Source organism: Salmo salar, chromosome 07, assembly GCF_965601325.2.
Source record: "Salmo salar chromosome 07, fSalSal1, whole genome shotgun sequence".
Lineage (NCBI taxonomy): Eukaryota > Metazoa > Chordata > Actinopteri > Salmoniformes > Salmonidae > Salmo > Salmo salar.
Window position 1 is genome coordinate 52,219,425 of NC_138297.1, and position 26,212 is coordinate 52,245,636.

The following is a 26,212-nucleotide window of genomic DNA, read 5'->3' on the forward strand; positions in this document are numbered from 1 at the left end:
TTATCTCACCTAATTTGCTCATATTGTATACAGACTTATTTTTCTACTGTATTATTGACTATGTTTGTTTTACTCCATGTGTAACTCTGTGTTGTTGTATGTGTCGAACTGCTTTGCTTTATCTTGGCCAGGTCGCAGTTGTAAATGAGAACTTGTTCTCAACTTGCCTACCCGGTTAAATAAAGGTGAAATAAATAAATAAAAACATTGAGAATGATTCAATTTGTCTTACACTATTCATAAACTAATAGGTATGCTACTGTAAATATAAAGTTATTTTCTCAGTTTCCAAATAATTGTAACCACAAGCCTTCTAAATAATGAACATAAAATGATTTCATGCCTGTGTGCACTTTGTTTGTTTTTCTTGTTAGGCCTGTAGGCTACCTCTACCGTGCCATGGGGAGAAATATGCCACATGCAGCTTTGAGAAGGCTAATCCTGAATAAGAATAGACTGCAATGAGAGAAGGTACTGGCAGAGAGCAGTCAAAGCCATTTCAGAATCATCAAGTGATCAACAAGAAGAGCATCAAGTGCATAGCACACAAAGTTGGAGACTTGGAGTAGGCTATCAAACAGATGAAGCATTTAGTGATTACCCAGCCATTGCAATCATGATTAAGTTTAGCCAATTAGCCTATATCATGACTTTGTGATAAAATGCCATGTCGCAGGGCTGAGTTTTATAGCCTGCCATTGATGTTGATGTGCACTTGTTCACTGTGCCCTAAATACCAGCGCGTCTTGATGTGCGACAGAAACCATCCTATTTCGGTGGACACAGATTAACACGGAGAGAGAGGCGACATTGAGAGAGCTGAGACTTCAATATTCTGCCTCACGAGTCAGAGCCAACCTAGACGAAATCAAATAGGAGTGTTTCTTTTTAGATTTAACGATTTAAATCCCATTCCATCATTGCACTGGGGCATGAGAGTGGGATTAGGGGATTGGCTGTATTGTGCATGGTGCTTTATCAGAGGGGTTTTGATAGGTCCATCGGTTGTGACAGTCGGACTGCGCCTGTCTGGAATACAGGTGTTCTTTGGTCAAATATGGACGCAGAGCACATGATGCACAGTGAGCAGATTGTCAACACTCGCGACTTCATCATCTCAGTTAAATGCACCTCCTCCACCTCGGGAAAATCGGTTTTCGGTGGAAGATGAGGTTGTAGCCTTGACCACTACGGTAGTGGCCACGTCTGTGAAGGGGGATCTCAGCCGCTCTCCGTGGATGGTAGCATTTTTCATGGATTATTCATCTCTCTGCGCCCTCAATCGAATGCAGTTCTGACCGTAGGATGTTTGTTTAGCCTACTATGGCTGTAGCGTATTTGCGAAATGCATGGCCGTTTCGAATTAACACCCGGTGATTATTACATGCTGTTATCTCAGTGATCATTCATTCAGAAGATTCCTCCTCAGTATTAATCGTAATAGCTCTCGGATACCCAGCCTACCATTCAATAAAGATAAGGAAAACGGTGGCGGACCCAAGCACAGTGCAAGCTGCGAGGTTTTAGTAGACTAAACACTCGCCCAGAAGGGAGCAGTTTAGTCGGGGAGATCATGTCACATTGACGCGGCCGGGATGTGCTTTGTGCATGATTAAAGCTCTGTGTGTGAACAGTTCGTAAATGTAAAAACCTTTAGAGATTGAATGATGGTGCCTGGGGCTCCTACAACCATGCTTCCCGCTTCCGAGGCTGCCAAAATCTACCAGACCAACTACGTGAGGAACTCCCGCGCTATCGGGGTTCTGTGGGCCATCTTCACCATCCTCTTCGCTATAGTCAACGTAGTGTGCTTCATCCAGCCCTACTGGATCGGAGACGGGATGGACACGCCGCAGGCCGGTTACTTCGGCCTCTTCCACTACTGCATCGGAAACGGGCTGTCCCGGGACCTGACGTGCCAGGGAAGCTTCATGGAGTTCAGCACCATCCCCTCCGGCGCCTTCAAAGCCGCGTCCTTCTTCATCGGGATGTCCATGGCGCTGGTCATTGGATGCATCGGCTGCTTCACGCTCTTCTTCTTCTGCAGCACAGGCACGGTCTACAAGATCTGCGGCTGGATGCAGCTGGCTGCGGGTAAGTTTCCCCGTCTGCATATTGATTATTTGAAGGGTGAAGGAGTTCAGAACTTCAGCAGTTCTACAACCAGATAGAAATCTCTGTATTCCAGCTGTTCAATCAGCTAGGAAGGGGAAATAAACAAACAATGTGTTAAAGCTAGAATCCTTAGTTGCTACATCCATTCTTGGACTTGTAAATTATAGGCTGCCAATTGATTCTTGAAGAATATAACTGATACATGCCTCATGAGTTCAGTTCAACTGTCATGCCCCACCAGAACCCTAAATATAAACTTGTTTTACTCCAATGTTGGTAAACAAACACTGTATGGCCTAAAAACATGGTTAAAACTATGTATTCGATATCATGGGGGGTTAGTCCTTGCATCTATAGCTCTGTCTATGAATTTTAGAGTGGTTCCATTTCTCCAGCCCAATCCCTTAGATTTTTTTTGCAGAACGGGCGTGGATGCCCTTTACTATTGTTTAAATGAAGGATTCTAGCTTTAGGTGTGGTTGATAGTGTTATACTTGACATCAGTTTTATAAGACGTGTATGATGAATGTCAGGGCTTAAGCAAATATATTTCTATAAAATGAGCAAATGCTCCTTGCAGATGACAGCCATGTTTGTTTATCTGTCTTAAATCACCATACACTGTCACACTATCTTTAAAACATATATTAATGGAGCGAAGACAACTACACAAAATACAGCCAGTTGCATGTACAAGCCTTGCAAAAATAAATGTACACGCATGCGTCAAGCGCAAACTTGGTGATGCTGCAGGTGCTGCAGGTCCCCTCCTTATTGTATATCAGGACGATACAAACCCACATAGACGCTTGAAAAACACACGATAAGAGATGAATTAAAGATAACTAAACACCAACTAGGTTTCCCATTTTATCTGTAGATGAATCCTTGGAGTAGAAAGATTATGTATGACTCCAGGTCAAAATTCTACAAAGAACCATCTTAAAAGAGAACCATATGAATGTTACGTAAAATACCAACCCAATGTTAATCTCCCAGCTAAATATCCATTAACGTTTCATGTGTTTCGACCCAGCCAAAATGAATATAATTAATGCACAGTTGATTTGAGTTTTAACCTGTATGTCATGATTGCATCTGGTCAGATAAACAAAATCCCAGTGGCATGCGGACGCACTCCCGTGGTGTAGTCTGCATGTAATGCTCTCTCATACATCAGAATTTACCCAAGCTTGTAAATAAGCGTCACAGTGAAAGTTACTTTGCAGAATTGAAGCTGGTAAAGAATGCACACAGACTCCAGATTGTATGCACCCGCTTTAAAGCCACAATCAACCAGTGATCAATCAAAGGCAATGATCCTTCAACTCATCTCTGTAACACAAACCACTGAGAAACATAATGAATGGTGTTAATGCTGCTTGACAGATGTTGGTCTGAGACCCACAACACCATCCGTCTGTATAGCTGCAGGAGCCTCACTGTAAATTCATGTTGAACCTAAACGCCAGCATGGAGATTATTCTCGTCCCAGACTGAGTTAAAACAGACGCCCTGCCCAATGAGCACAGCCTGGGTGTTCATATCAGCACCTTTTCCCCCCCCACATTTCAGAAAGACGCTGCTTATCCCTCAGTGGTGAGAGTGAGTCAGTGGTGAATGCTTGGTTGGTATCCACAAAGCATCTCAGGGTAGGAGTGCTGATCTAGGATCGGTTTTGCATTTTAGATCATAATGAGTGATTATATGGACAGATCCTAGATCAGCAGTCCTACTCTGAGATGTTCTGGATACGGTCTTCATAATACGGTACAGATCTGATCATGTTCAGACTATGCAGGGGGTGATTAACAAACTGACTAACACGGCCTGTAAGATGCCAAAAAACACACTTTACTAAACATATTGTAAATATTTACAAAATGTAAATGAAGATCATTATTTTTGACGATCTCTGCCGAGTTATGGGGCCTTTTCACCACTGAGATTCTCCAATAATACAGGTGGCTCTGTCAAGAAATATGGCATCACATTGTACCATACTGCCGTAAGGCTGCAGAGCGTGGTTTTATGGAGTGCTGTGTGGTGAAGAGTCAACATTGGCGATGACAATGAGAGGTCTGAGTGCTCGGGGCCTATTGGCTGCTCATTGCTTCCTTGTCTTTTATTGATACAGCACTTTGCTCGTGGCAATGACATGAATCATCAGCATTCAGGCAATCTCTGCCTCATTCAACTCACTCACTGACTCTCTCTCTCTCTCTCCGTTCTCCTTCTCTCAGATATGTCATGTTGAGGTCACTGTGAAATTGGCTATTAAGATGTTCCTGGGGAGTAGTGATTGGAAATATATTGTACTTTTATTTTCTCATTGCAGCCACAGATCCCAGGCATGATTGTCAAATCCTTCTAGGCTCAGTGTAGTCAGCCTTCTATCCAGGGCTAACTGGCTGTTGTGAGTGTCTGTCAAAGACGGCGCATAGCGAAGAGGCACCTCTCCTTAAAAGCAGAGGAGAGGATGAACGTCTGACGAGAACAATCTACCTGGAGGCATTTGAACAGCAACGCCAGAAGGAAATGTTCATGTTCCCGCCCCTGCAGGCTGCAGCAATACCTAAAGAACTCTCCTTACTAGTATTAACACTGTTGAATAATCTGCTTAACTGGCCCACTGCACACAGCACTTCTCAGGTAGACATGCCCAGTCTGCACTCAGCCCAGTAGCTGCCTGCAAACTGGAGCAGCTGGACCATCCGCCCTGCCTCCCTCCATCCTCCCTCTTTCCCCCCTTGCGTCGCCTTGACCACCCCCTCACTGCGGACCAATTAACTCCCAAACTAAGACTGACAGGAAGCCCACTCCATGACAACCACACTGCATGGTCGGTCGATGATAATCACACTCATCCTGTGACAACTTCCACCAAATGCCAGGCGCTTCTCCACTCTAGTGGAGGATGTGATGGATGTGTCGGCTCTGGCAGCATGACAATGCCTGCCTGTCTGGCTCTAGTGAGGAAGCAGATTGGTGCTCGGCTCGCCATCCTGGATGGAAACAAGAACTCCGCTGACCATCCCTATTTCCGACCCTCACCAAGGGAAATGCCTGAACACACAGGAAGGGGATTATCATTCATGTATTCGGCAGGGGCTCCTTGCTCAGTTTGGATATGGCTTCCACAAGCAAACAAAGGAACCAGGGGGCTCTTGAGTGCATTATGGAGGCATTTCAATGACCTGTTTCCTGGCTCTGTTTGGACCACTAGGCTGCCTGTACGGGTAAGTGGCCGCACATTGCTGCACTCAGTACTGGTCCAATGGGTCCCCTGAGACGGAAGCTGGCATTAGCATCAAACATTAAAAGGCCCATTTGGTTGCTAGTGGTTTATTGATCCAGAGGTTTCTGTGCAGAACAAAACAGCACAAAGCTACACTAATGGGAGACATATGCTGTCACCGTCTGGCTCCTCTGCTGCTTACAGGCAGTACTGTTTGTTGGTCTATTTATTCAGGTGTGTGTGTGTGTGTGTGTGCTACTCTTTACCGTGTCTTTAATTTATCATAGGTGTCTGTCACAATCCCTCAGTCTGGGGATTGGGACAACTCGTGCCTATGCATGAGATTGCATGATTTGGCATTTAAATACACAGTCTGTTCAGCACTCATACAGTACTGTTGCTGTTGGGGATCTTTGCACAGTGTGGCTCTCCATTTCTCCCATTTCTTTAAAATGGAGGCAAGTGAGAGACATCACATGGTGCCTTGTTGGGGGAAAGAGAGGAGGTGGATAAGAGATGTCAGCTAAGGGAAGTGATGAAGACCAGCAGGGAGGAAAAGATAAAAGCACATTCAAGAACATGGAAAGTGACGGTCACAAAGAAGGATTTGGAGAAAAAAACAGAAAAGAAGAGTTAAAATATTGATGCTGAAAAGTACTATCAAGAGATGAGGTCAGGAAGAAAGCCATGCCATTAGAAGTTCAAGCTCGGGCCCAGCCTTTCTGAACCGAATATGACCTGCCATAAATGAGAGCTTAGCCTCCCTCTCCACTCACAATGTTACAAGGTTGTGCACTAAGCTAGTGGGCAGTTGCTGTGTGTGTCATAGTACCACTAAAGTCAATGGCTAATGACATCAACCAGCTCTTATCCTTCCTGTCAGTGGTAACGTGATGGACTGGCTGGCTGGGCCTGAGATGATTAGGAAGATGATGTAACATGACCAAATGGGAGTCCCAGTTACACACACACCACACACACACACACACTAGAGCCATTAGTCAGAGTTTTAGAGGACAGCAGAAGTAGTGTGGTGGGACATCAAGAGGAGTTGTGAATGGGGCTGATGAAAGCCGGCCCACTACTCCAGCTCTTTGGAAGCCCATTGAGTCTCCCACAGCATACTCCACAGATCAGAGAGTCTCCCACAGCATACTCCACAGATCAGAGAGTCTCCCACAGCATACTCCACAGATCAGAGAGTCTCCCACAGCATACTCCACAGATCAGAGAGTCTCCCACAGCATACTCCAGAGAGAGAGAGAAAAAGGGCCCATCCCTCTATCCCTCTCCTCTTTAACTCATCCCTCTCTCCGTTCCCTCCCCATTCAGCAAAGCACCTGTCCAGGCCCTGCTGACAGCCACACACACACACACACACACCATCCTTTTAGAGTGTAATGTTATGTACAATAGGCCAATGGACCTTTAAGCCTGCAATGCAGTCATCAGGAAGTTAGATGGTGTGCCTGCCAGGCATGAAATATGTGATTTCTCAAACCCTGCTCCCAAATGATCAGCATAGCATGTATCTTAATAGATCTGTCAGCTGGTAAATAAATCAGAAAGCAGACGTTGTGCATCAGGAGGTGTGACAGCGTCAGAGCAGGAGGTGTTTTATGTCTCTTCCTGTGGATTAGAGGTGGGAGATACAGTGCCAGGTTTAGGATGTCATTCTGACACATCCTGTACCTGCCAACCCATAAGATGGGTTTGTGCTAAGAGGAGAGAATCTCCCATGGTTGTGCATCCCTGATGACTGTAGATGCCATTATTGGGATTTGCTTCAATAACATATCATTACTAGATCTTTTATATGCACTCTTATTAATCAGATGTGGGAAATTGTTTTGAAGATGTTGTGGTCTTATCATATTGGTGCACACAATTACTTTGATAAAATAGTTCATCAATTTTTCATGAGTTTGATTGGCAGCTGTGATGGAGGACTTGCTAGGCCTGTTAGAAATAAAGTGAGAGTGACATCTCTGATTGAAGAGTTGCATTGTCTTTTGTGACTAAACTGTGACTGACTTATGATTAGATAGATATAAGAGGGTGACGATAAGGTGACGAGAGACAAATGTAAAGCAGAAGAGAGGTTTGAAAGACAGCCGATTCCAGAGAGCCACATCTAACATAGCATGACAATGCAAATCCCTAAAGAACAGTTAGTCCTCTGGGAGTACAATATAGCCTCATTCAAAATGGGTTCTAACACTCAACAATCTTATGATCAATTTCCTGCCAATCGAATGTGCTTGGTATGGAGTGCAAGCATCAGCCATACTGACAGGGAAAATTCAGAGCAATGCTAAATATATTTGATGGAGGCCTATCTATCAATACACTGTTCCTCTCTGAAGTCAAATTCAAGCTTTCGTAACCACAGGCACTCTGACTACTGCATCATTAAACCAACTTCCAGTAAAATAGAGGCATTTAAATGCTCTACGCGCTATTAAAGTGGGTTCCTGCGCATCAGTGGATTTTCATTGTAGACCGGCACAGTTGAACCACAAATTGAATTTTGTAATTTTTCAGGTGAAGGCTTTCCCCGGTGCATGTCGCGCTTCCTAAAGAGCTGTGTCTTTCTGGACCTTTTCTCCCGGGGTGTCAGCCTCGGTGCCACAGGTGGGTGGGGGGAAACTCACTGTGTTCGCCCTGGTTCCGTGGCACCGGCCGGCTAGTGTTAGTGTTACTTTCTGCTGTTGCTCTTTCAATGGGGAGGGGGGAGGGGGGGATTAATAATGGGATTATGACTGGTCGACTGACTGAGACGCTGGTACAGCTGACAGGAGAGATAACACAGCCTTTCCTAGAGGTCCTGCAGAATGCACATGGTGTATGTGTCAGTCTGCTGTTGGTGATGCAGCATACAGCTCAGTAACAGTACTAATCATGCTAATCATAAAGAACCACAGAGGGACCTAGCACTAAGGGACATGGAGGGGGTGGTGGGTGAGGGAAGAAGCACCACAGAGGGACCTAGCACTAAGGGACATGGAGGGGGTGGTGGGTGAGGGAAGAAGCACCACAGAGGGACCTTGCACTAAGGGACATGGAGGGGGTGGTGGGTGAGGGAAGAAAGTTGGCAACTCCAAGTCAGACACTCACAGTATGGGTAAAAGAGTGGCGAGACAAGGGCTCTCTAGTGCTACTGTACCAGTCAAAAGTTTGGACACACTTACTCATTCAAGGGTTTTTCTTTATTTTGACTATTTTCTACATTGTAGAATAATAGTGAAGAAATCAAAACTATGAAATAACACATATGGAATCATGTACATATTAATATATGTAGCCTGAGAAACAAGGTTCATGAAATTGACAACTTATTAACATCAGAAGACATTCATGTTCTGGATATCTCCGAAACACTCTTAGATAATTCCTTTGATGCAGTAGTCACTATACATGGTTATAGAATATATAGGAAAGATAGAAATGCAAATGGAGGAGGTGTTGCCATGTACAGTCGTGGCCAAAAGTTTTGAGAATGACACAAATATTAATTTTCACAAAGTCTGGTAGTTTGTATGATGGCAATTTGCATATACTCCAGAATGTTATGAAGAGTGATCAGATGAATTGCAAAGTCCCTCTTTGCCATGCAAATGAACAGAATCCCCCAAAAACATTTCCACTGCATTTCAGCCCTGCTACAAAAGGACCAGCTGACATGTCAGTGAATCTCTCGTTAACACAGGTGTGAGAGTGTTGACGAAGACAAGGCTGGAGATCACTCTGTCATGCTGATTGAGTTCGAATAACAGACTGGAAGCTTCAAAAGGAGAGTGGTGCTTGGAATCATTGTTCTTCCTCTGTCAGCAATGGTTACCTGCAAGGAAACACGTGCCGTCATCAATGCTTTGCACAAAAAGGGCTTCACAGGCAAGGATATTGCTGCCAGTAAGATTGCACCTAAATCAACCATTTATCGGATCATCAAGAACTTCAAGGAGAGCGGTTCAATTGTTGTGAGGCTTCAGGGCGCCCAAGAAAGTCCAGCAAGCGCCAGGACCGTCTCCTAAAGTTGATTCAGCTGCGGGATCGGGGCACCACCAATACAGAGCTTGCTCAGGAATGGCAGCAGGCAGGTGTGAGTGCATCTGCACGCACAGTGAGGAGAAGACTTTTGGAGGATTGCCTGGTGTCAAGAAGGGCAGCAAAGAAGCCACTTCTCTCCAGGAAAAACATCAGGGACAGACTGATATTCTGCAAAAGCTACAGGGATTGGACTGCTGAGGACTAGGGTAAAGTCATTTTCTCTGAATCCCCTTTCCGATTGTTTGGGGCATCGGGTAAAAAGCTTGTCCGGAGAAGACAATGTGAGCACTACCATCACTCCTGTGTCATGCCAACAGTAAAGCATCCTGAGACCATTCATGTGTGGGGTTGCTTCTCAGCCAAGGGAGTGGGCTCACTCACAATTTTGCCTAAGAACACAGCCATGATTAAAGAATGGTACCAACACATCCTCCGAGAGCAACTTCTTCCAACCATCCAGGGAAAGTTTGGTGACGAACAATGTCTTTTCCAGCATGATGGAGCACCTTACCATAAGGCAGAAGTGATAACTAAGTGGTTCGGGGAACAAAACATCTATATTCTGGGTCCATGGCCAGGAAACTCCCCAGACCTTAATCCCACTGAGAATTTATGGTCAATCCTCAAGAGGCAGGTGGACAAACAAAAACCCACAAATTCTGACAAACTCCAAGCATTGATTATGCAAGAATGGGCTGCCATCAGTCAGGATGTGGCCCAGAAGTTAATTGACAGCATGCCAGGGCGGATTGCAGAGGTCTTGAAAAGGGTGAACACTGCAAATATTTACTCTTTGCATCAACTTCATGTAATTGCCAATAAAAGCCTTTGACACTTATGAAATGCTTGTAATTATACTTCAGCATTCCATAGTAACTGACAAAAATATCTAAAGACACTGAAGCAGCAAACTTTGTGGAAATTAATATTTGTGTCATTCTCAAAACTTTTGGCCACGACTAGTAATCAAAAAAGTGTTAAACAAATCAAAATATATTTTAGATTCTTCAAAGTAGCCACCCTTTGCCTTGATGACAGCTTTGCACACTCTTGGCATTCTCTCAACCAGCTTCACCTGGAATGCTTTTCCAACAGTCTTGAAGGAGTTCCCACATATGCTGAGCACTTGTTGGCTGCTTTTCCTTCACTCTGTGGTCCAACTCATCCCAAACCATCTGTTGGGTTGAGGTTGGGTTATTGTGGAGGCCAGGTCATCTGATGCAGCACTCCATCACTCTCCTTCTGGGTCAAATAGCCCATACACAGCTTGGAGGTGTGTTGGGTCATTGTCCTGTAGAAAAACAAATGGTAGTCCTACCAAGCGCAAATCAGATGGGGTGCCGTATCGCTGCAGAATGCTGTGGTAGCCATGCTGGTTAAGTGTGCCTTGAATTCGAAATAAATCACAGTGTCAACAGCAAAGCACCATCACACCTCCTCCTCCATGCTTCACTGTGGGAGCCACACATGCGGAGATTATCCGTTCACCTACTCTGCGTCTCACAAAGACTCAGCGGTTGGAACCAAAAATGGCACATTTGGCCTCATCAGACCAAAGGACAGATTTCCACCGGTCGAATGTCCATTGCTCATATTTCTTGGCCCAAGCAAGTCTCTTCTTATTATTGGTGTCCTTTAATAGTGGTTTCTCTACAGCAATTCGGAAGGCCTGATTCACGCAGTGTCCTCTGAACAGTTGATGTTGATGTGTCTGTTACTTGAACTCTGAAGCATATATTTTGGTTGCAATTTCTGAGGCTGGTAACTCTAATGAACTTTTCCTCTGCAGCAGAGGTAACTCTGGGTCTTCCTTTCCTGTGGCAGTCCTCATGAGGGCCAGTTTCATCATAGCGCTTGATGGTTTTTGCGACTGCACTTGAAGAAACTTTCAAAGTTCTTGAAATGTTCTGTATTGACTGACCTTCATGTCTTAAAGTAATGATGGTCTGTAGTTGCTCTTTGTTATTTGAGCTGTTCTTGCCATAATATCGACTTGGTCTTTTACCAAATAGGGCTATCTTCTGTATACCAATCCTACCTTCTCACAACACAACTGATTGGCTCAAACGCATTAAGAAGGGAAGAAATCCCACAAATTAACTTTTAACAAGGCACATCTGTTAGTTGAAATGCATTCCAGGTGACTACCTCATGAAGCTGGTTGAGAGAATGCCAAAAGCGTGCAAAGCTTTCATCAAGGCAACGCGTGGCTACTTTGAAGAATCTCAAATATAAACAAATCAAAATATATTTTAACACCTTTTTTTGTGTGTGTGTGTGTGTGTGTGTGTGCAGATGTATGCAACATTGTCTGTGTATTCCTACACATTTGACAGTTACTGTATCCTTCAGGAGTTGTGTGCGCAGTATTTGCCAGCACTACCTGGGTAATCTTGGGTAGAATGAGCAATCTACGAATGCTCTACTCTGCAAATGTTCTACTCTGCAATAGAGATCTTGCTCAGTCTGCTACAGTACAGATGTAGGATCTTAATTTGAGCCAGCATGCTACAGCAGGAAAATAATCCTGCAGCAACAGGAAATTGGAATTATGTGTATTATAATTAATGGACATTTTTGTAGGGGTTGATACATTTTTCGTAGGTACAAATCTAAAATGGAAATTACAAACTTCAGAAGGCTTTTAATAAACCTCAAATAAACCAGAAGTTTTACATTTCCTGCATTGCAGTTAAGTTCTCCTGCAACAGGGTGATCAAATTAAGATCCTACATCTATATCATCCGTCCCCAAGAGACCGTCACTAAATAGCTAGGCTACCCACCACTGCACAAGGGATCAGTGACAAATCCCCCAGCAGGGGAAAGTGATCATCTCAAGGAGCATAAGCTTCTCCCACTAAGAGAAGATACTGCCTGTCTCTCTCCATTCTCTCTCTCTGATACAACTCAGCTATCACTGATTATAGTGAGAGAAGCTGACTTATTTAAAGCAGATGGGTTTATGCCACATGTAAAACTTAATTTTAGGTCACTCGTAGAAGTAGCTATCATCTACTGCAGTAGTGTGTGAAAATAAGTTGACCCAATTGACTTGTAATTGTTATGTTTGTCTTACTGTTTGACTAGCTGCATTATGTGCTCAAATAAACCTATAATACAACTGTCATGAGGTGCCCTGGGGAGAGGATCATATAACTGATTAAAGTATTTTTTGCCAGATCCTAATTGGTATGTTGAATTTTATGTTCCTTTTTGAAGGCATATAATGCCCTACCTGCCTTGTCTCTCAGATCGTTCACAGCTTTGTGGAAGTTACCTGTGGCGCTGATGTTTAGGCCAAGTTATGTATAGTTTTTTGTGTGCTCTAGGGCAACGGTGTGTAGACGGAATTTGTGCTTGTGGTCCTGGCGATTGGACCTTTTTAGGAACACCATTATTTTGGTCTTACTGAGATTTTTTTGTCAGGGCCCAGGTCTGGCAGAATCTGTGCAGAAAATCTAGGTGCTGCTTTAGCCCCTCCTTGGTTGGTGACAGAAGCACCAGATCATCAGCAAACAGTAGACATTTGACTTCAGATTCTAGTAGGGTGAGGCCGGGTGCTGCAGACTTTTCTAGTGCCCTCGCCAATTTGTTGATATATATGTTGAAGAGGGTGGGGCTTAAGTTGCATCCCTGTCTCACCCCATGGCCCTGTGGGAAGAAATGTGTCTGTTCTTTGCCTATTTTAACCACACACTTGTTGTTTGTGTACATGGATTTTAAAATGTTGTATGTTTTTCCCCCAACACCACTTTCCATCAATTTGTATAGCAGACCCTTATGCCAAATTGAGTCAAAGGCTTTTTTTTTAAATCAACAAAGCATGAGAAGACTTTGTCTTTGTTTTGGTTTGTTTGTTTGTCAAATAGGGTGTGCAGGGTGAATACGTGGTCTGTCGTACGATAATTTGGTAAAAGGCCAATTTGACATTTGCTCAGTACATTGTTTTCACTGAGGAAATGTACGAGTCTGCAGTTAATGATAATGCAGAGGATTGTCCCAAGGTTGCTGTTGACGCCTATCCCACAGTAGTTATTGGGGTGAAATTTGTCTCCACTTTTGTGGATTGGGGTGATCAGTCCTTGGTTCCAAATATTGGGGAAGATGCCAGCGCTAAGGATGATGTTAAAGATTTTTAGTATAGCCAATTGGAATTTTTTGTCTATATAGTTGATCCTTTCATTGAAGATACCATCAACACCACAGGCCTTTTTTGGGTTGGAGGGTTTTTATTTGGTCCTGTAGTTCATTCAAGGTAGTTGGAAAATCCAGTGGGTTCTGGTAGTCTTTAATAGTTGATTCTAAGATTTCTATTTGATCATGAATATGTATTTGCTGTTTATTATTTGTTATATTGCCAAAAAGATTGGAGAAGTGGTTTACCCATACATCTCCATTTTGGATAGATAATTCTTCGTGGTTAGAGTCAATGGATTCTTCAATTACATTGAGCTGATTTCTGACGTGCTGTTCCTTCTATTTCCGTAGTGTATTTCTGTATTGTTTTAGTGATTCCACATAGTGAAGGTGGAGACTCAGGTTTTCTGGGTGTCTATGTTTTTGGTTGGACAGGTTTCTCAATTTCTTTCTTAGGTTTTTGCCTTCTTCATCAAACCATTTGTCATTGTTGTTCATTTTCTTCGGTTTTCTGTTTGAAATCTTTAGATTTGATTGGGAAGCTAAGAGGTCAAATATACTGTTAAGATTTTCTACTGCCAAGTTTACACCATCACTATTACAGTGGAATGTTTTTTTTCCAGGAAGTTGTCTAAAAAAGGTTTGAATTTGTTGTTGCCTAATAGTTTTTTGGTAGATTTCCACACTACATTCCTTCCATCTATAGCATTTCTTAATATTACTCAGTTCCTTTGGCTTTGATCCCTCATGACTGAGTATATTGCTCTGTTCAAGTAGACTGTGATTTTGCTGTGGTATGATAGGGGTGTCAGTTGGCTGACTGTGAACGCTCTGAGAGACTCTGGGTCGAGGTCAGTGACAAAGTAGTCTACAGTACTACTGCCAAGAGATGAGCTATAGGTGTACCTACCATAGGAGTCCCCTCGAAGTCTACCATTGACTATGTACATACCCAGCGTGCGACAGGGCTGCAGGAGTTGTGACACATTTTTGTTGGTTATGTTGTCATAGTTGTGCCTAGGGGGGCATATTTACATTTTAGTCATTTAGCAGACGCTGTTATCCAGAGCGACTTACAGTAGTGAATGCATACATTTTTTTTTCTCCGTACTGGTCCCCCGTGGGAATCGAACCCACAACCCTGGCGTTGCAAACACCATGCTCTACCAACTGAGCCACACGGGACAATGGGGGCATATGGGGAGGGAATGCTGTCACCTCCAGGCAGGTGTTTGTCCTCGTGTGCTGAGGGTGTCAGGTTCTTGTCTGGTTCTGGCATTTAGGTCGCCACAGACTAGCACATGTCCCTGGGCCTGGAAATTATCTATCTCTCTGTCTCTGTCTGTCTCTGTCTTTCTGTCTCTGTGTAAATTCCTGGAAGCGACCCTCTCCCCTTTGTTCTCTCTCCCTCAATTCTGCATGTCCAAAGAACTTCTCTTGTCAAAACTCCTAATTGCCGAAATGGGAGAATTAAACAATATTTATACTTTTGAGAATGTGGGAATGGTCCGTGGACACTTAAGGGACAGTTATAACAAGTGTGTTTCATTTCGTGATCTCATGAAGGACAGGAAACGCACAACTGTATCTCTTAAAGTCTACATTTCCCAGCCGTCAGGTTTACATCTAAATATTGTGAAACGTATGTGATTAAACATGAAACTATTTGTGAAAAAATGTAATGTGATGTTAACCTTCTCAATGAGAAAATATGGGTTTTCATATAAAGTTAACCAAGTCAGTAACCACACCCATGTGAGCATAGCCATTACGTTGGTTTCATGGACCGCCCTTTTCTCTGAAGTGTGTAAAACCCACTCCTGACGAAATTCATTTTAGACTAGAGAACATGCAGCTGACGCTTCATGTGAAATGGTTTAAACTACAACTCTACCAAAGGACAAGTCAGACTGCCGGGACAGAGTCCCCACGTTGGAATGGCTACAATTCTATAGGTCACGGAGACCATGCAGCTGTAGTTTTGGCTACACGGCTGGAAATGGTTCAACTCTGAGACTATCGATCACTACAGAATAAGAGCAAATCTTAGACACATGATTACTAGTCTGCAGCTAGAAATGACGTAAACCTAGAACGAGAATACTGACAACCACCGAAGCATCTATTCTATGAGAACATTCCCGAATGGTACTCTGAAGTATCCATTCTAACCTCTTGTCGTTTGCCTAGGATAGGGGGCGCTACAGCGATTTTTGAAAACAATTCGTGCCCATTTTAAACGGCCTCCTACTCAAACTCAGAAGCTAGGATATGCATATAATTATTGGCTTTGGATAGAAAACACCCTAAAGTTTCTAAAACTGTTTGAATGGTGTCTGTGAGTTTAACAGAACTCATATGGCAGTCAAAACCCCGAGACCGATCGTAACAGGTTTTGGAATTCTGAATTGCGGACTCAACTTCACCACTTTGCCTGTAATTCACACAGTGAGCAATGGTTCATTGAGCACTTCCTATTGCTTCCACTAGATGTCCCCAGTCTTTACAAAGTGATTTGAGCCTTCTACTGTGAAAACTTAATGAATGAGACGCTGTGGAAAGTGGTCACATGAGGAGGGCCATCACCATTATGACGCCTGCGCCCCTGGCTACCCTCCCCTTTCGAAACGTTTTGAAAGACAATGCAATCATCCCCCTTGAATCGTATTGGAGCTCTGGTTGAAAAAGGCCCTAAAGATTTATGTTATACAACGTTTGAACGAACCTAAATAAAATAAAAATGCATTTTTTCGAAAGAGGTGTCCCGCGGCCGACGGAGCTTTTGGTGCAGCCTTCAGAACGCGCTAACAAGAACAAGCTATTGGAACATAAAGGATTAACTTTTTCGAACGAAAATACATTTGTTGTGGACCTGGGATTCCTGGAAGTGCTTTCTGATGAAGACAATCAAAGGTAAGGGATTATTGACAATAGTATACAAGACTAGATTTGATATGCGATTGTTCCAAGATGGCGCTGACCTGTATTGCTAGCCTATTTTCTGAGTATCGCATCCCCTTTTATCGCAAAGTGTGATTACCCAGTAAAGTCATTTTTAAATCTGGCATTACAGGTGCTTTCAAGAGATATTCATCTATAAATCTTAGGATGACAATATTACATTTTAAAAATGTTTTCGAATAGTAATTTAGTAAATTGTAGCGCTGTTTCACCGGATGCATTTGAGGGAAAATAGTTAGTCAACGTTACGCGCCGATGTAAAATGCTGTTTTTATATATAAATATGAACTTTATCGAACAAAAGAGTGCATGTATTGTGTAACATGATGTCCTAGGAGTGTCATCTGATGAAGTTTGTAAAAGGTTAGTGCTGCATTTAGCTGTTTTTTGGTTATTTGTGATGCATGTGGTTGGTCGGAAAATGGCTATGTGGCTACTTTTACGATATACTCCTCTAACATAATCTAATGTTTTGCTTTTGCTGTAAAGCCTTTTTGAAATCGGACAACGTGGTTCGATTCAGGAGAGGTGTATCTATAAAACGATATAACATAGTCCTATATTTGAAAAAATATATATATTCAATTTCGTTATGCTAATAGCGATAGGATTTTTTCCGCTGGATGTCCGTCCTGCATACGGGACGAGCCCGTCAAGAGGCTAAACACCTACAAACACAAAAGACATTGTAACTTCTGGGAAAGTTAACCAGAGACTCTGATGAACTCTACAGGATGATCGAGGATTCCAACAGAGAAGACAACAACGACATACGGGCGAAAATTGAAATGTATATATTTTTCTCAAATGAGCAGCCGTTCATGTGCGAAGGACTAGCATTTCAATTATTATAATTATCCACTGTGTGTGGTGAATCCCTTTTGTCTTTCCTGCTCTTTTTCAATCCCCACCCCTTTCCTTTGTCTACCAAGCCGTCATATCGGCTTAGCCCACTAGGGACTTTTCTATCATTGTTAGTAACCAATATCTACTGTTTGTTTGTTTGTTATGTATTTCTGTGATTAGTTAGTTAGTAAATAAATAATTAAGCCAATTTGTATATAGGGGATTCATTATGGAAACTAGGGTTCGTGCAGATATCCAAGGGTTTGCGACGTTCAGTAATGAGAACTGATGAGGTAATAATTCATTAATAGAAAACTAATATTCGGAAGACTTATATTCGGAATATTATAACTCTAACTCTAAACATTTTCCTGTGGTGCCTCGTCTTCCTAGTTAATTCATGTTTATATGATTAGTTTAATCACATAATTAAACCTAGAGATCTGATTTTATATAAATAAGTCTTCACATTTAATGATAGTCCAGACACGACACAGCATTAACAAGAACATCAAATGTCAGTGTTTGTCCTACATTCATTTAGCAGTGGTGCACCAAATGTCTGCCGAGACGCGCTTTTAAGCTCAGTGACACATTACAAAATCGGATTGTCCGAGAAACCTCCAAGGTAACGAACTAGCTAGGTTGTAATCTTGGAAGTGTATCCAACCCTATTAATAGATTTATAGATGTATGCCCAGGAGACCCTGCTACCTCTGCCACCGATGGTGAAAGAAATCCTAGGGGAAACCGTGCATGTGGAGATAGTGGCTGGTGCTAGTGGGTGGTGGTGTAGGTTTTAAGATGGCAGTAGTAGACATGCCAAGTGACAGACAGAAGTCTTTCCACGGTTCATTAAGAATTGATTACCCTGGTTCCATAGAGGTCATTAGTGCTGCTACAGAGAAGGAGCAGACCCTGAGGTCCTGATTGCAGCTCTGGCCCTGTCAAGCTCATCCTCCCCAGCGCTTAGAGAGCTACATATCAACAACTTCATCTTCTACAGCAGGGGTTCTTAAACCTTTTTAGCGCGACACCCAAGTGAGAAATTGACCATCCTCCCGAAACCCAAATCGTCATCCAACGACCCAAATTAAGAAAAAAATACTGTGTGATGATAATGTATTCTCATAACTGCAACCCACCTCTCACATGCCCAGGGCCCACTTTGGGTCCCGACCCATAGTTTAAGAAACCCTGTTTACAAGCAGGAGATTCCCTAACGTAGTCAGACAGCAGACAACCTGAAACAAGATAACATCAAATAACCATGGAAATGATCTGGTGCAAACACCAACCGCTAAAGATAAGACTAGAAATCAGGGCATTTAGTTTCAGAATGGTGTTCTTAATGTGTACATGTATGTGTAAGACATGTATGTGTAAGACATGACTAACTTTGGTGTATCTAAGGGTCACAACAAGGCGCCCTATAGAGCCACAATTGAGTGACTTTCTCTGGGCTGAATTTCCCCCAGGTCTGTGAACCTTAGCAGTGAGAGCATTCACAATTGAGATCTCACTGTCAGAATTGTTCATCTGTTAAAATAATGCAGCGTGCCGAAATGCTAAATACATGACCTTGTAGAATGTGTTAAAGCATCTTGAATCCCTTTCGGTCTTTTAGAAATGCATGAGCCATATCAATAATACTGCGTTACTCTGGTTTGTGAATAAATTATAGTTGTGTCAAATATGAATGAAAGGCTTTGAAGGCGTTTGGTATTTCAAGTTGCCCTGTGGGAGCAGTTGTAGATGAAATGCAATCATGAGTCACGCAAATACGTTCATATCTGCTGTAAGGGGATAGCAGCTAGAAAATAAACTCAGTTGCTCTTTTGAATCACATGAACTCAAACACAATGTTGCAGCCCATTCCAGCAAGCTGCATCTCACTGCTCAACCACAGGTGAGAAGGTCTTTAGAGACCTCTCTTCTCTCTCCGTGTCAGCTTTCTTGTAAAAAACCCAGTCCTGAACAAGCATTTCCCTTCCTGACTTCATAATTAAGAAATAATGACAGTTTAGAGTTGTTTAATTATGACTAGAAGCAAAAGAGTAACAATTAACTATAGATAAAGACATGATGGCACCGGAGGAGTTGGCTGCTGTTTTACAGGCTCCCAACCAATTGTGCTATTGTGTGTGTTTTTTCTCATTATTTGGAACTTATTTTCTACATAATGTTTCTGCCACTGTTTCTTATGACCAAAAAGAGCTTCTGGATATCAGGACAGCGATTACTCACCTCGTACTGGACAAAGATTTTTTCTTTAACGAGTTGGACATGAAGGATTTACTTCAGACACCTGACAAGGCCCAAATCCCCATCATTCGCATGAAGAAGAGACGGAGATATCGGGGACGTAGGTCGTGGTGCTTTGCAAGGATCCGACGGTGAGTGAGTAATCCCCCTCTACCATCAATCCTATTAGCCAACGTGCAATCATTGGATAACAAAATGGATGAGCTCCAATCAAGACTATCCTACCAACGGGACATTAAAAACTGTAATATCTTATGTTTCACCAAGTTGTGGCTGAATGATGACATGGATAACATACAGCTTGCTGGGTTTTCAGTCCATCGGCAAGATGGAACAGACAAGGGGTGCGGTCTGTGTCTATTTGTAAATAACAGCTGGTGCACGAAATCTAATATTTTAAGGAAGTCTCGAGGTTTTGTTCCCCTGAGGTAGAGTATCTCATGATAAGCTGTAGACCACACTATTTACCGAGAGTTTTCATCTATATTTTTCATAGCTGTCTATTTACCACCACAAACTGATGCTGTCACTAAGACGGCACTCAACAAGCTGTATAAGGCCATAAGCAAACAAGAAAATGCTCATCTAGAGGCGGTGCTCCTAGTGGCCGGGGACTTTAATGCAGGGAAACTTAAATCCGTTTTACCTCATTTCTACCAGCATGTTAAATGTGCAACCAGAGGAAAAAAAAAACTCTAGACCACCAAATCCCGCTTTGCCCTCCGACGAACCATCAAACAGGCAAAGCGTCAATACAGGATTAAGATCGAATCGTACTACACCGGCTCCGACACTCGTCGGATGTGGCAGGGTTTGAAAACTATTACAGACTACAAAGGAAAGCACAGCCACGAGCTACCCAGTGACACGAGCCAACCAGATGAGCTAAATAACTTCTGTGCTCTCTTTGAGGCAAGTAACACTGACGCATGCATGAGAGCATCAGCTGTTCCGGCGACTGTGATCACACTCCGTAGCCGATGTGAGTAAATAGGTCAACATTCACAAGGCCGCAGGGCCAGACGGATTACGAGGACGTGTACTCCGAGCATGCCAACTGGCAAGTGTCTTCACTGACATTTTCAACCTGTCCATGACCGAGTCTGTAATACCAACATGTTTCAAGCAGACCACCATAGTCCCTGTGCCCAAAAACACCAAGGTAACCTGCCTAAATGACTACCGATCTGTAGCACTCACGTCTGTAGTCATGGCTAACATCAACACCATTATCCCAGAAACCCTAGACCCACTACAATTTGCATACAGAAAAAGGAGGACCGAGCACTCTCCCATTCTCATCGACAGGGCTGTAGTGGAGCATGTTGGGAGCTTCAAGTTCCTTGGTGTCCACATCACCAACAAACTATCATGGTCCAAACACACCAAGACACTCGTGAAGAGGGCACGACAATGGCTATTCCCTCTCAGGAGACTGAAAAGATTTGACATGGGTCCTCAGATCCTCAAAAAGTTATACAGCTACACCATCGAGAGCATTCTGACTGGTTGCATCACCGCCTGGTACGGCAACTGCTCGGCCTCCGACTGCAAGGCACTACAGGGGGTAGTGCGTACGGCCCAGTACATCACTGGGGCCAAGCTTCCTGCCATCCAGGACCTCTATACCAGGCGGTGTCAGAGGAAGGCCCAAAACATTGTCAAAGACTACAACCACCCTAGTCATAGACTGTTTTCTCTGCAACCGCATGGCAAGCGGTACCGGAGCGCCAAGTCTAGGTCCAAAAGGCTTCTTAACAGCTTCTACCCACAAGCCATAAAACTCTTGAACAGCTACTCAAATGGCTACCCAGACTATTTACATTGCCCCCCCCACCCCAATTTTTACACTGCTGCTACTCTGTTTATTATCTATGCATAGTCACTTTACCTCTACCTACATGTACATATTACCTCGACTAACCGGTGCCCCCTGTATATAGCTTCGACTACTGTTATTTTATTGTTGCTCCTTAATTATTTGTTATTTTATTTATTTTTTTACTTTTGTTTATTTTAGTAAATACTTTCTTAATACTTTTTTTCTTAACTGCTTTGTTGGTTAAGGGCTTGTAAGTAAGCATTTCACTGTAAGGTCTGCACTTGTTGTATTCGGCGCGTGTGTCAAATAAAATGGGATTTGATTTGATTGTGTTATGATTGAAAATGAGATCATTATTGTTAAACTCTGACCTTGGCCTACATGTGCCAACAAACAAACCACAAGACACACACATGAAAACAGGTGTGAACAAGATCTGTTTCTTATGCTGGATATTCTTGAGGAGGCTTCAACACCCTAAAATGAGGGCTATGAAGCTCTCCATTAACATTGACTTGTATTGGCTATGTTGATAATCTATGACAAGCACGTCTAGCATACAGCATGGTGAACTCTTCTCACCACCAAACCTTCTATTCCATGAGACCAGCTGTTAGATAAAATCACTGTTTGATCCATCAGTCCAGACAGTGTTGTTGTAGTCTAAGTAGTGATAGGCTATAGATGTATTGACCCCCACGTCTCCTCCAGTCTCTATGTCCCAGCCAGCGTTCAGAGGAGTTGGCTTTATAGATTTCCAAACTGTGTTTATCTTCTGGATCACCAGAGCCAAGCAAAGGAGACAGGGGTTTGATTTATCCCCCTCTTCCGGAGGGAGGGAGGGGCATGGTGAACCATTAAAAAAGCAGCGAGAGAGCGGCAGCATCGTGTGTGTGTGTGTGTGTGTGTGTGTGTGTGATGTTGGTGTGTCTGAGTTTGCTTTGTTAAGAGACTGTTGCGTAGTTCCTGTTTCTGTCATTATCAGTCTCTCCAACCGGCTGGTTATGACACCTGGCTGTCATTATCAGTCTCTCCAACCGGCTGGTTATGACACCTGGCTGTCATTATCAGTCTCTCCAACCGGCTGGTTATGACACCTGGCTGTCATTATCAGTCTCTCCAACCGGCTGGTTATGACACCTGGCTGTCATTGTTGGGTGATTCATGGTGAATGAATGAGATGCAGCGAGGGTAAGACTACTTGGCCCAATTACTCAGGTCTAGAAAACAACAACACCACCTGTAAACTGCTCATCTTTAAGAGACTATGTGCTTGATATCTGACTGTGTGGCCAGTGGTGACTCGTCTCGTACCTGCCAAAGTTTTCAGAGACGTAACTTTTTTATTCATTTCTTCTGTCCTCGCCTGCGGCATCCATTTTAAGTTTCCGCACCAATCAAAGGAGGACATAGGGCAAATCCTTTGATGTGCTGGACCTGGGCAGCCGTCCCCTGTGTTGGAGCGTGTACGTCTCATCCTACTCATCCGGTCTCTCTCTTCCTCCCCTGCTCCTCCTGACCCATGGCTAATCAATCAGTCATTGTTTTGACCACCTCTTCCAACCGTAAACCCAAGCCCTGAGGGCAATCTCATTCTCCATGTTATCCTCACATGGCCGCCTCATCATCTCTCAGCACTTCGACGCCCATCATTTTAATCTGCTCATCAATCAATGCATCATAATGGATTGGGTTTTCCTGGGCTTGGCTGGCATGTTGCCGTGCCTCCAGCATGTATTACCCTAGCTAGCACCAAGTCTCTCCCCGTCTGGGAGAAGCAGCCTGTGAAGATGTAGGTGGTCAGCTGACCCCAGAGTTGATGGGAAACATGACAGCCTATTGTTAGCCAGCCACAGAGACCGGGACCTGGCGTAGGGGTCTAATAAACGACCAGCAGGGATGTTTTTCCTGGAGCACCCTGTCATTGTTAAGTAAGCACTAACAACCCTTGGGGAATTGCCCCAAACAGTAATTACTGTGAAGGAAGGCAAGTGCAGCCATGTGAATGGGAAACTAGCCACTGGGCAAAAGCTGGTTCAATCAATGTTGTTCCCATGTCATTTCAATGAATAAAAAGCATTGGAGTGATGTCGAATCTATGTGGAAAACTGATTGGATTTGCAAAAAGTCATCAACGTAAGGGCATTTCATTTTTTTTTTTCAACCAACTTTTAACCTAAAACCAATGACGTAGTGACATTTTTTGATTTCACGTTAAATTTACGTTAGTTGACAACTCAACCAAATGTAAATCAAAACTAGATGTTGAACTGAAGGCTGTGTCCAGTGGGAAATTAGCACCGATTGTTTGTAATATGGGTCCAGTGTGTATATTTAAAGGGATTTGGATCTCTTTAAGACAAGACATTTTTATTAATTGGTGCAATATCTAAAGGACTGGTAGTACCGAGCTGAGCTGGTTTTGAGGAACAATGTTCCCGCTGTGAAAGAAACAGCTAATGATGTTGACAGAGTGTTTCTTTCAAAGCGAGCCTTGCCAAGACTGTGGGCAAAAAAAACTTGTACAAATGAGGTCTGTGTTGTGAGGACATCAAATGGCTTCGGCACTCGCCGAGCAGCACACCAGCAGAGGTTGTTATCTGATAAACTTAGCGCAGTATATTGGTCTCACGGAACGTGGGTTGATACTCCAGGGAGGCTGGATGAGGACTGTTACGGAGTCTAGTTGATAGGTAATCGACTAGCCGGACTGTTCCCCGGACTCCGCGTGTAGGGATTTGTACAATGCATGAACAAGGCTATTGAACTAGACATTGGTGTCTGTCTTTATTACTTTATCCAATATATCATACTGAAACATGGTATCAGAAGTGGCTCGAAAACCATACGTTTGTTATTTTTGTAGCTAAGTACAGTATAGGCGCGGTTACGTTCCATATGCGAACACACGCCGATTCCTACTCACAACACTGATCAACTAGTTGTTAGCTGGTTAGCTAGCATCACTACCTACCTCGATGACTGAAGGCAAAGAAGTCTCCTATTCCATCGCTATGGCAGCGAACATTCCGCCACCTAATCCCATGGTTCTCACAGGGGACTGGAATACTAATTGGGACAATTTCAGGGATGAATTCGAGGACTATGCGCTGGCGACCGGTCTACATGAGAAACCCAACGAGGTACAAGCGGCAACTCTGAGGAGTTTAATGGGCAGCGAATGCAGGCATATCTACCGGCACAATCTCACCCTCACAGCGCGACAACAGTGTGATGCAAAGGCTATATTGGATGCATTGGAGAATTACTTCAAACCCGCCAGAAACGTAATTTACGAGCGGTTCGTTTTCGGAAGCTGCAAACAGGAAGAGGGTGAGTCAGTACACAACTTTGTAACCCGTTTGAGAGAAAAATCCGCCACTTGTGAATACGGGGGATTGAAAGATGAATTGATTTGTGACAAAATAGTACTGGGAATTGCAAATGAGGATACACGCCGGCGTCTACTGAGAGAGAGAGGCTTAACATTAGTAACTGCCATCGAAATGTGCCGCACTGCTGAAGTCACTGACATGAGAATGAGAGCAATGGAAATCGAAACCCCACGCTCCGACGTTGACACTGTTCACGCTGTTGCTAGGCAGACATTCAGGCAAAACCAATCAAGGCAGAGTAATTCACCACGAACGGTGAACACAGAGAGCCCAGTAGCATGTAAATACTGTGGGAATACGCACACACGTGGCAAAGAGCACTGCCCTGCCTATGGAAAACCATGCAGAGCTTGTGGAACTAATAATCACTTTGCAAAAGTGTGTCTCAAAAGCAAAAGAAGGGTGAGTGAGGGCAAGATTCACTGTGTTGATGATGTCACTCAATGTTCAGAGCTGAACAGTGAAAGTGACATTTACATGCATGAATCCATTGGGGCTGAACACTCAAGAGGGAAGAAATGGTTTGTGACACTCCGATTACACAACAAGCAACAACAATGTCAACTGGATTCCGGTGCTACATGCAACATAATGAGCTACAAAGACAAAATCAATCTGGCACCTGACACACATCTATTGCCCAGCGATACTAGACTAAAGCTGTACTCAGGAGAGCTAATGAGCTCTATGGGCACCTTTGAGACCGAATGTGTTATTCGGGGACGCAAACACAAGCTGGAGTTTGAGATTGTGAAAACCAGTCAACATCCTCTCCTCTCAGGCTCTACATGCGAACGCCTGGGACTGATGCAGTTCACTGTACCAAATGACCTGCACATTGTGGATCATGTCCAGCATGGACCCCTGTCCAAAGAACAACTACTCAGCAGATATGACGATGTATTCAACATGCCCGTTGAATCAGTGCCTGGTGAGGTACACTTTGAAGTGGATGAGAGCATCACTCCAGTCCAGTGTGCTCCTCGCAATGTGCCCATTGCAATGAAAGTGGCTGTGAAGGCCCAGCTGGACAAGTATGAGGCCGATGGCCACATGACATCTGTGACCGAACCAACTGACTGGATCAGCAATATGGTCATAGTGAAAAAACCAGAGAAGCTGAGGGTCTGCATCGACCCAAAGCATCTGAACCAAGCATTGAAACGATCCCACTACATCATGCCGACACTAGAGGATGTCCTCTACAAGCTTCCCAAGGCCAGGATTTTCACCTTGGTGGATGCCCGAGATGCATTCCTTCAATGCAAGCTGGACGAAGAAAGCAGCTTCATGACTACCTTCTGGACCCCCTGGGGTCGGAAACGCTGGCTCAAGCTCCCGTTTGGTGTCTCAGTGGCACCTGAGGTATACCAACGCAAGC

General features: G+C 43.7%; 1 protein-coding gene across 2 annotated transcripts in view; it reads left to right on the forward strand.

Moving 5' to 3' along the window:
• The first annotated feature begins 724 nt into the window (after nt 1-724).
• LOC106609402 (LHFPL tetraspan subfamily member 3 protein) overlaps nt 725-26,212 on the forward strand; it is a 43,410-nt gene continuing 17,922 nt past the window's right edge. The window contains exon 1 of one of the 2 annotated variants that reach the window (XM_014208195.3): nt 725-2,094. In XM_014208195.3, the coding sequence (XP_014063670.1) occupies nt 1,665-2,094 (430 nt within the window). In that variant the 5' untranslated portion in view covers nt 725-1,664. The remainder of the gene's footprint in view (nt 2,095-26,212) is intronic. The other variant, XM_014208194.3, reaches the window with a different exon arrangement.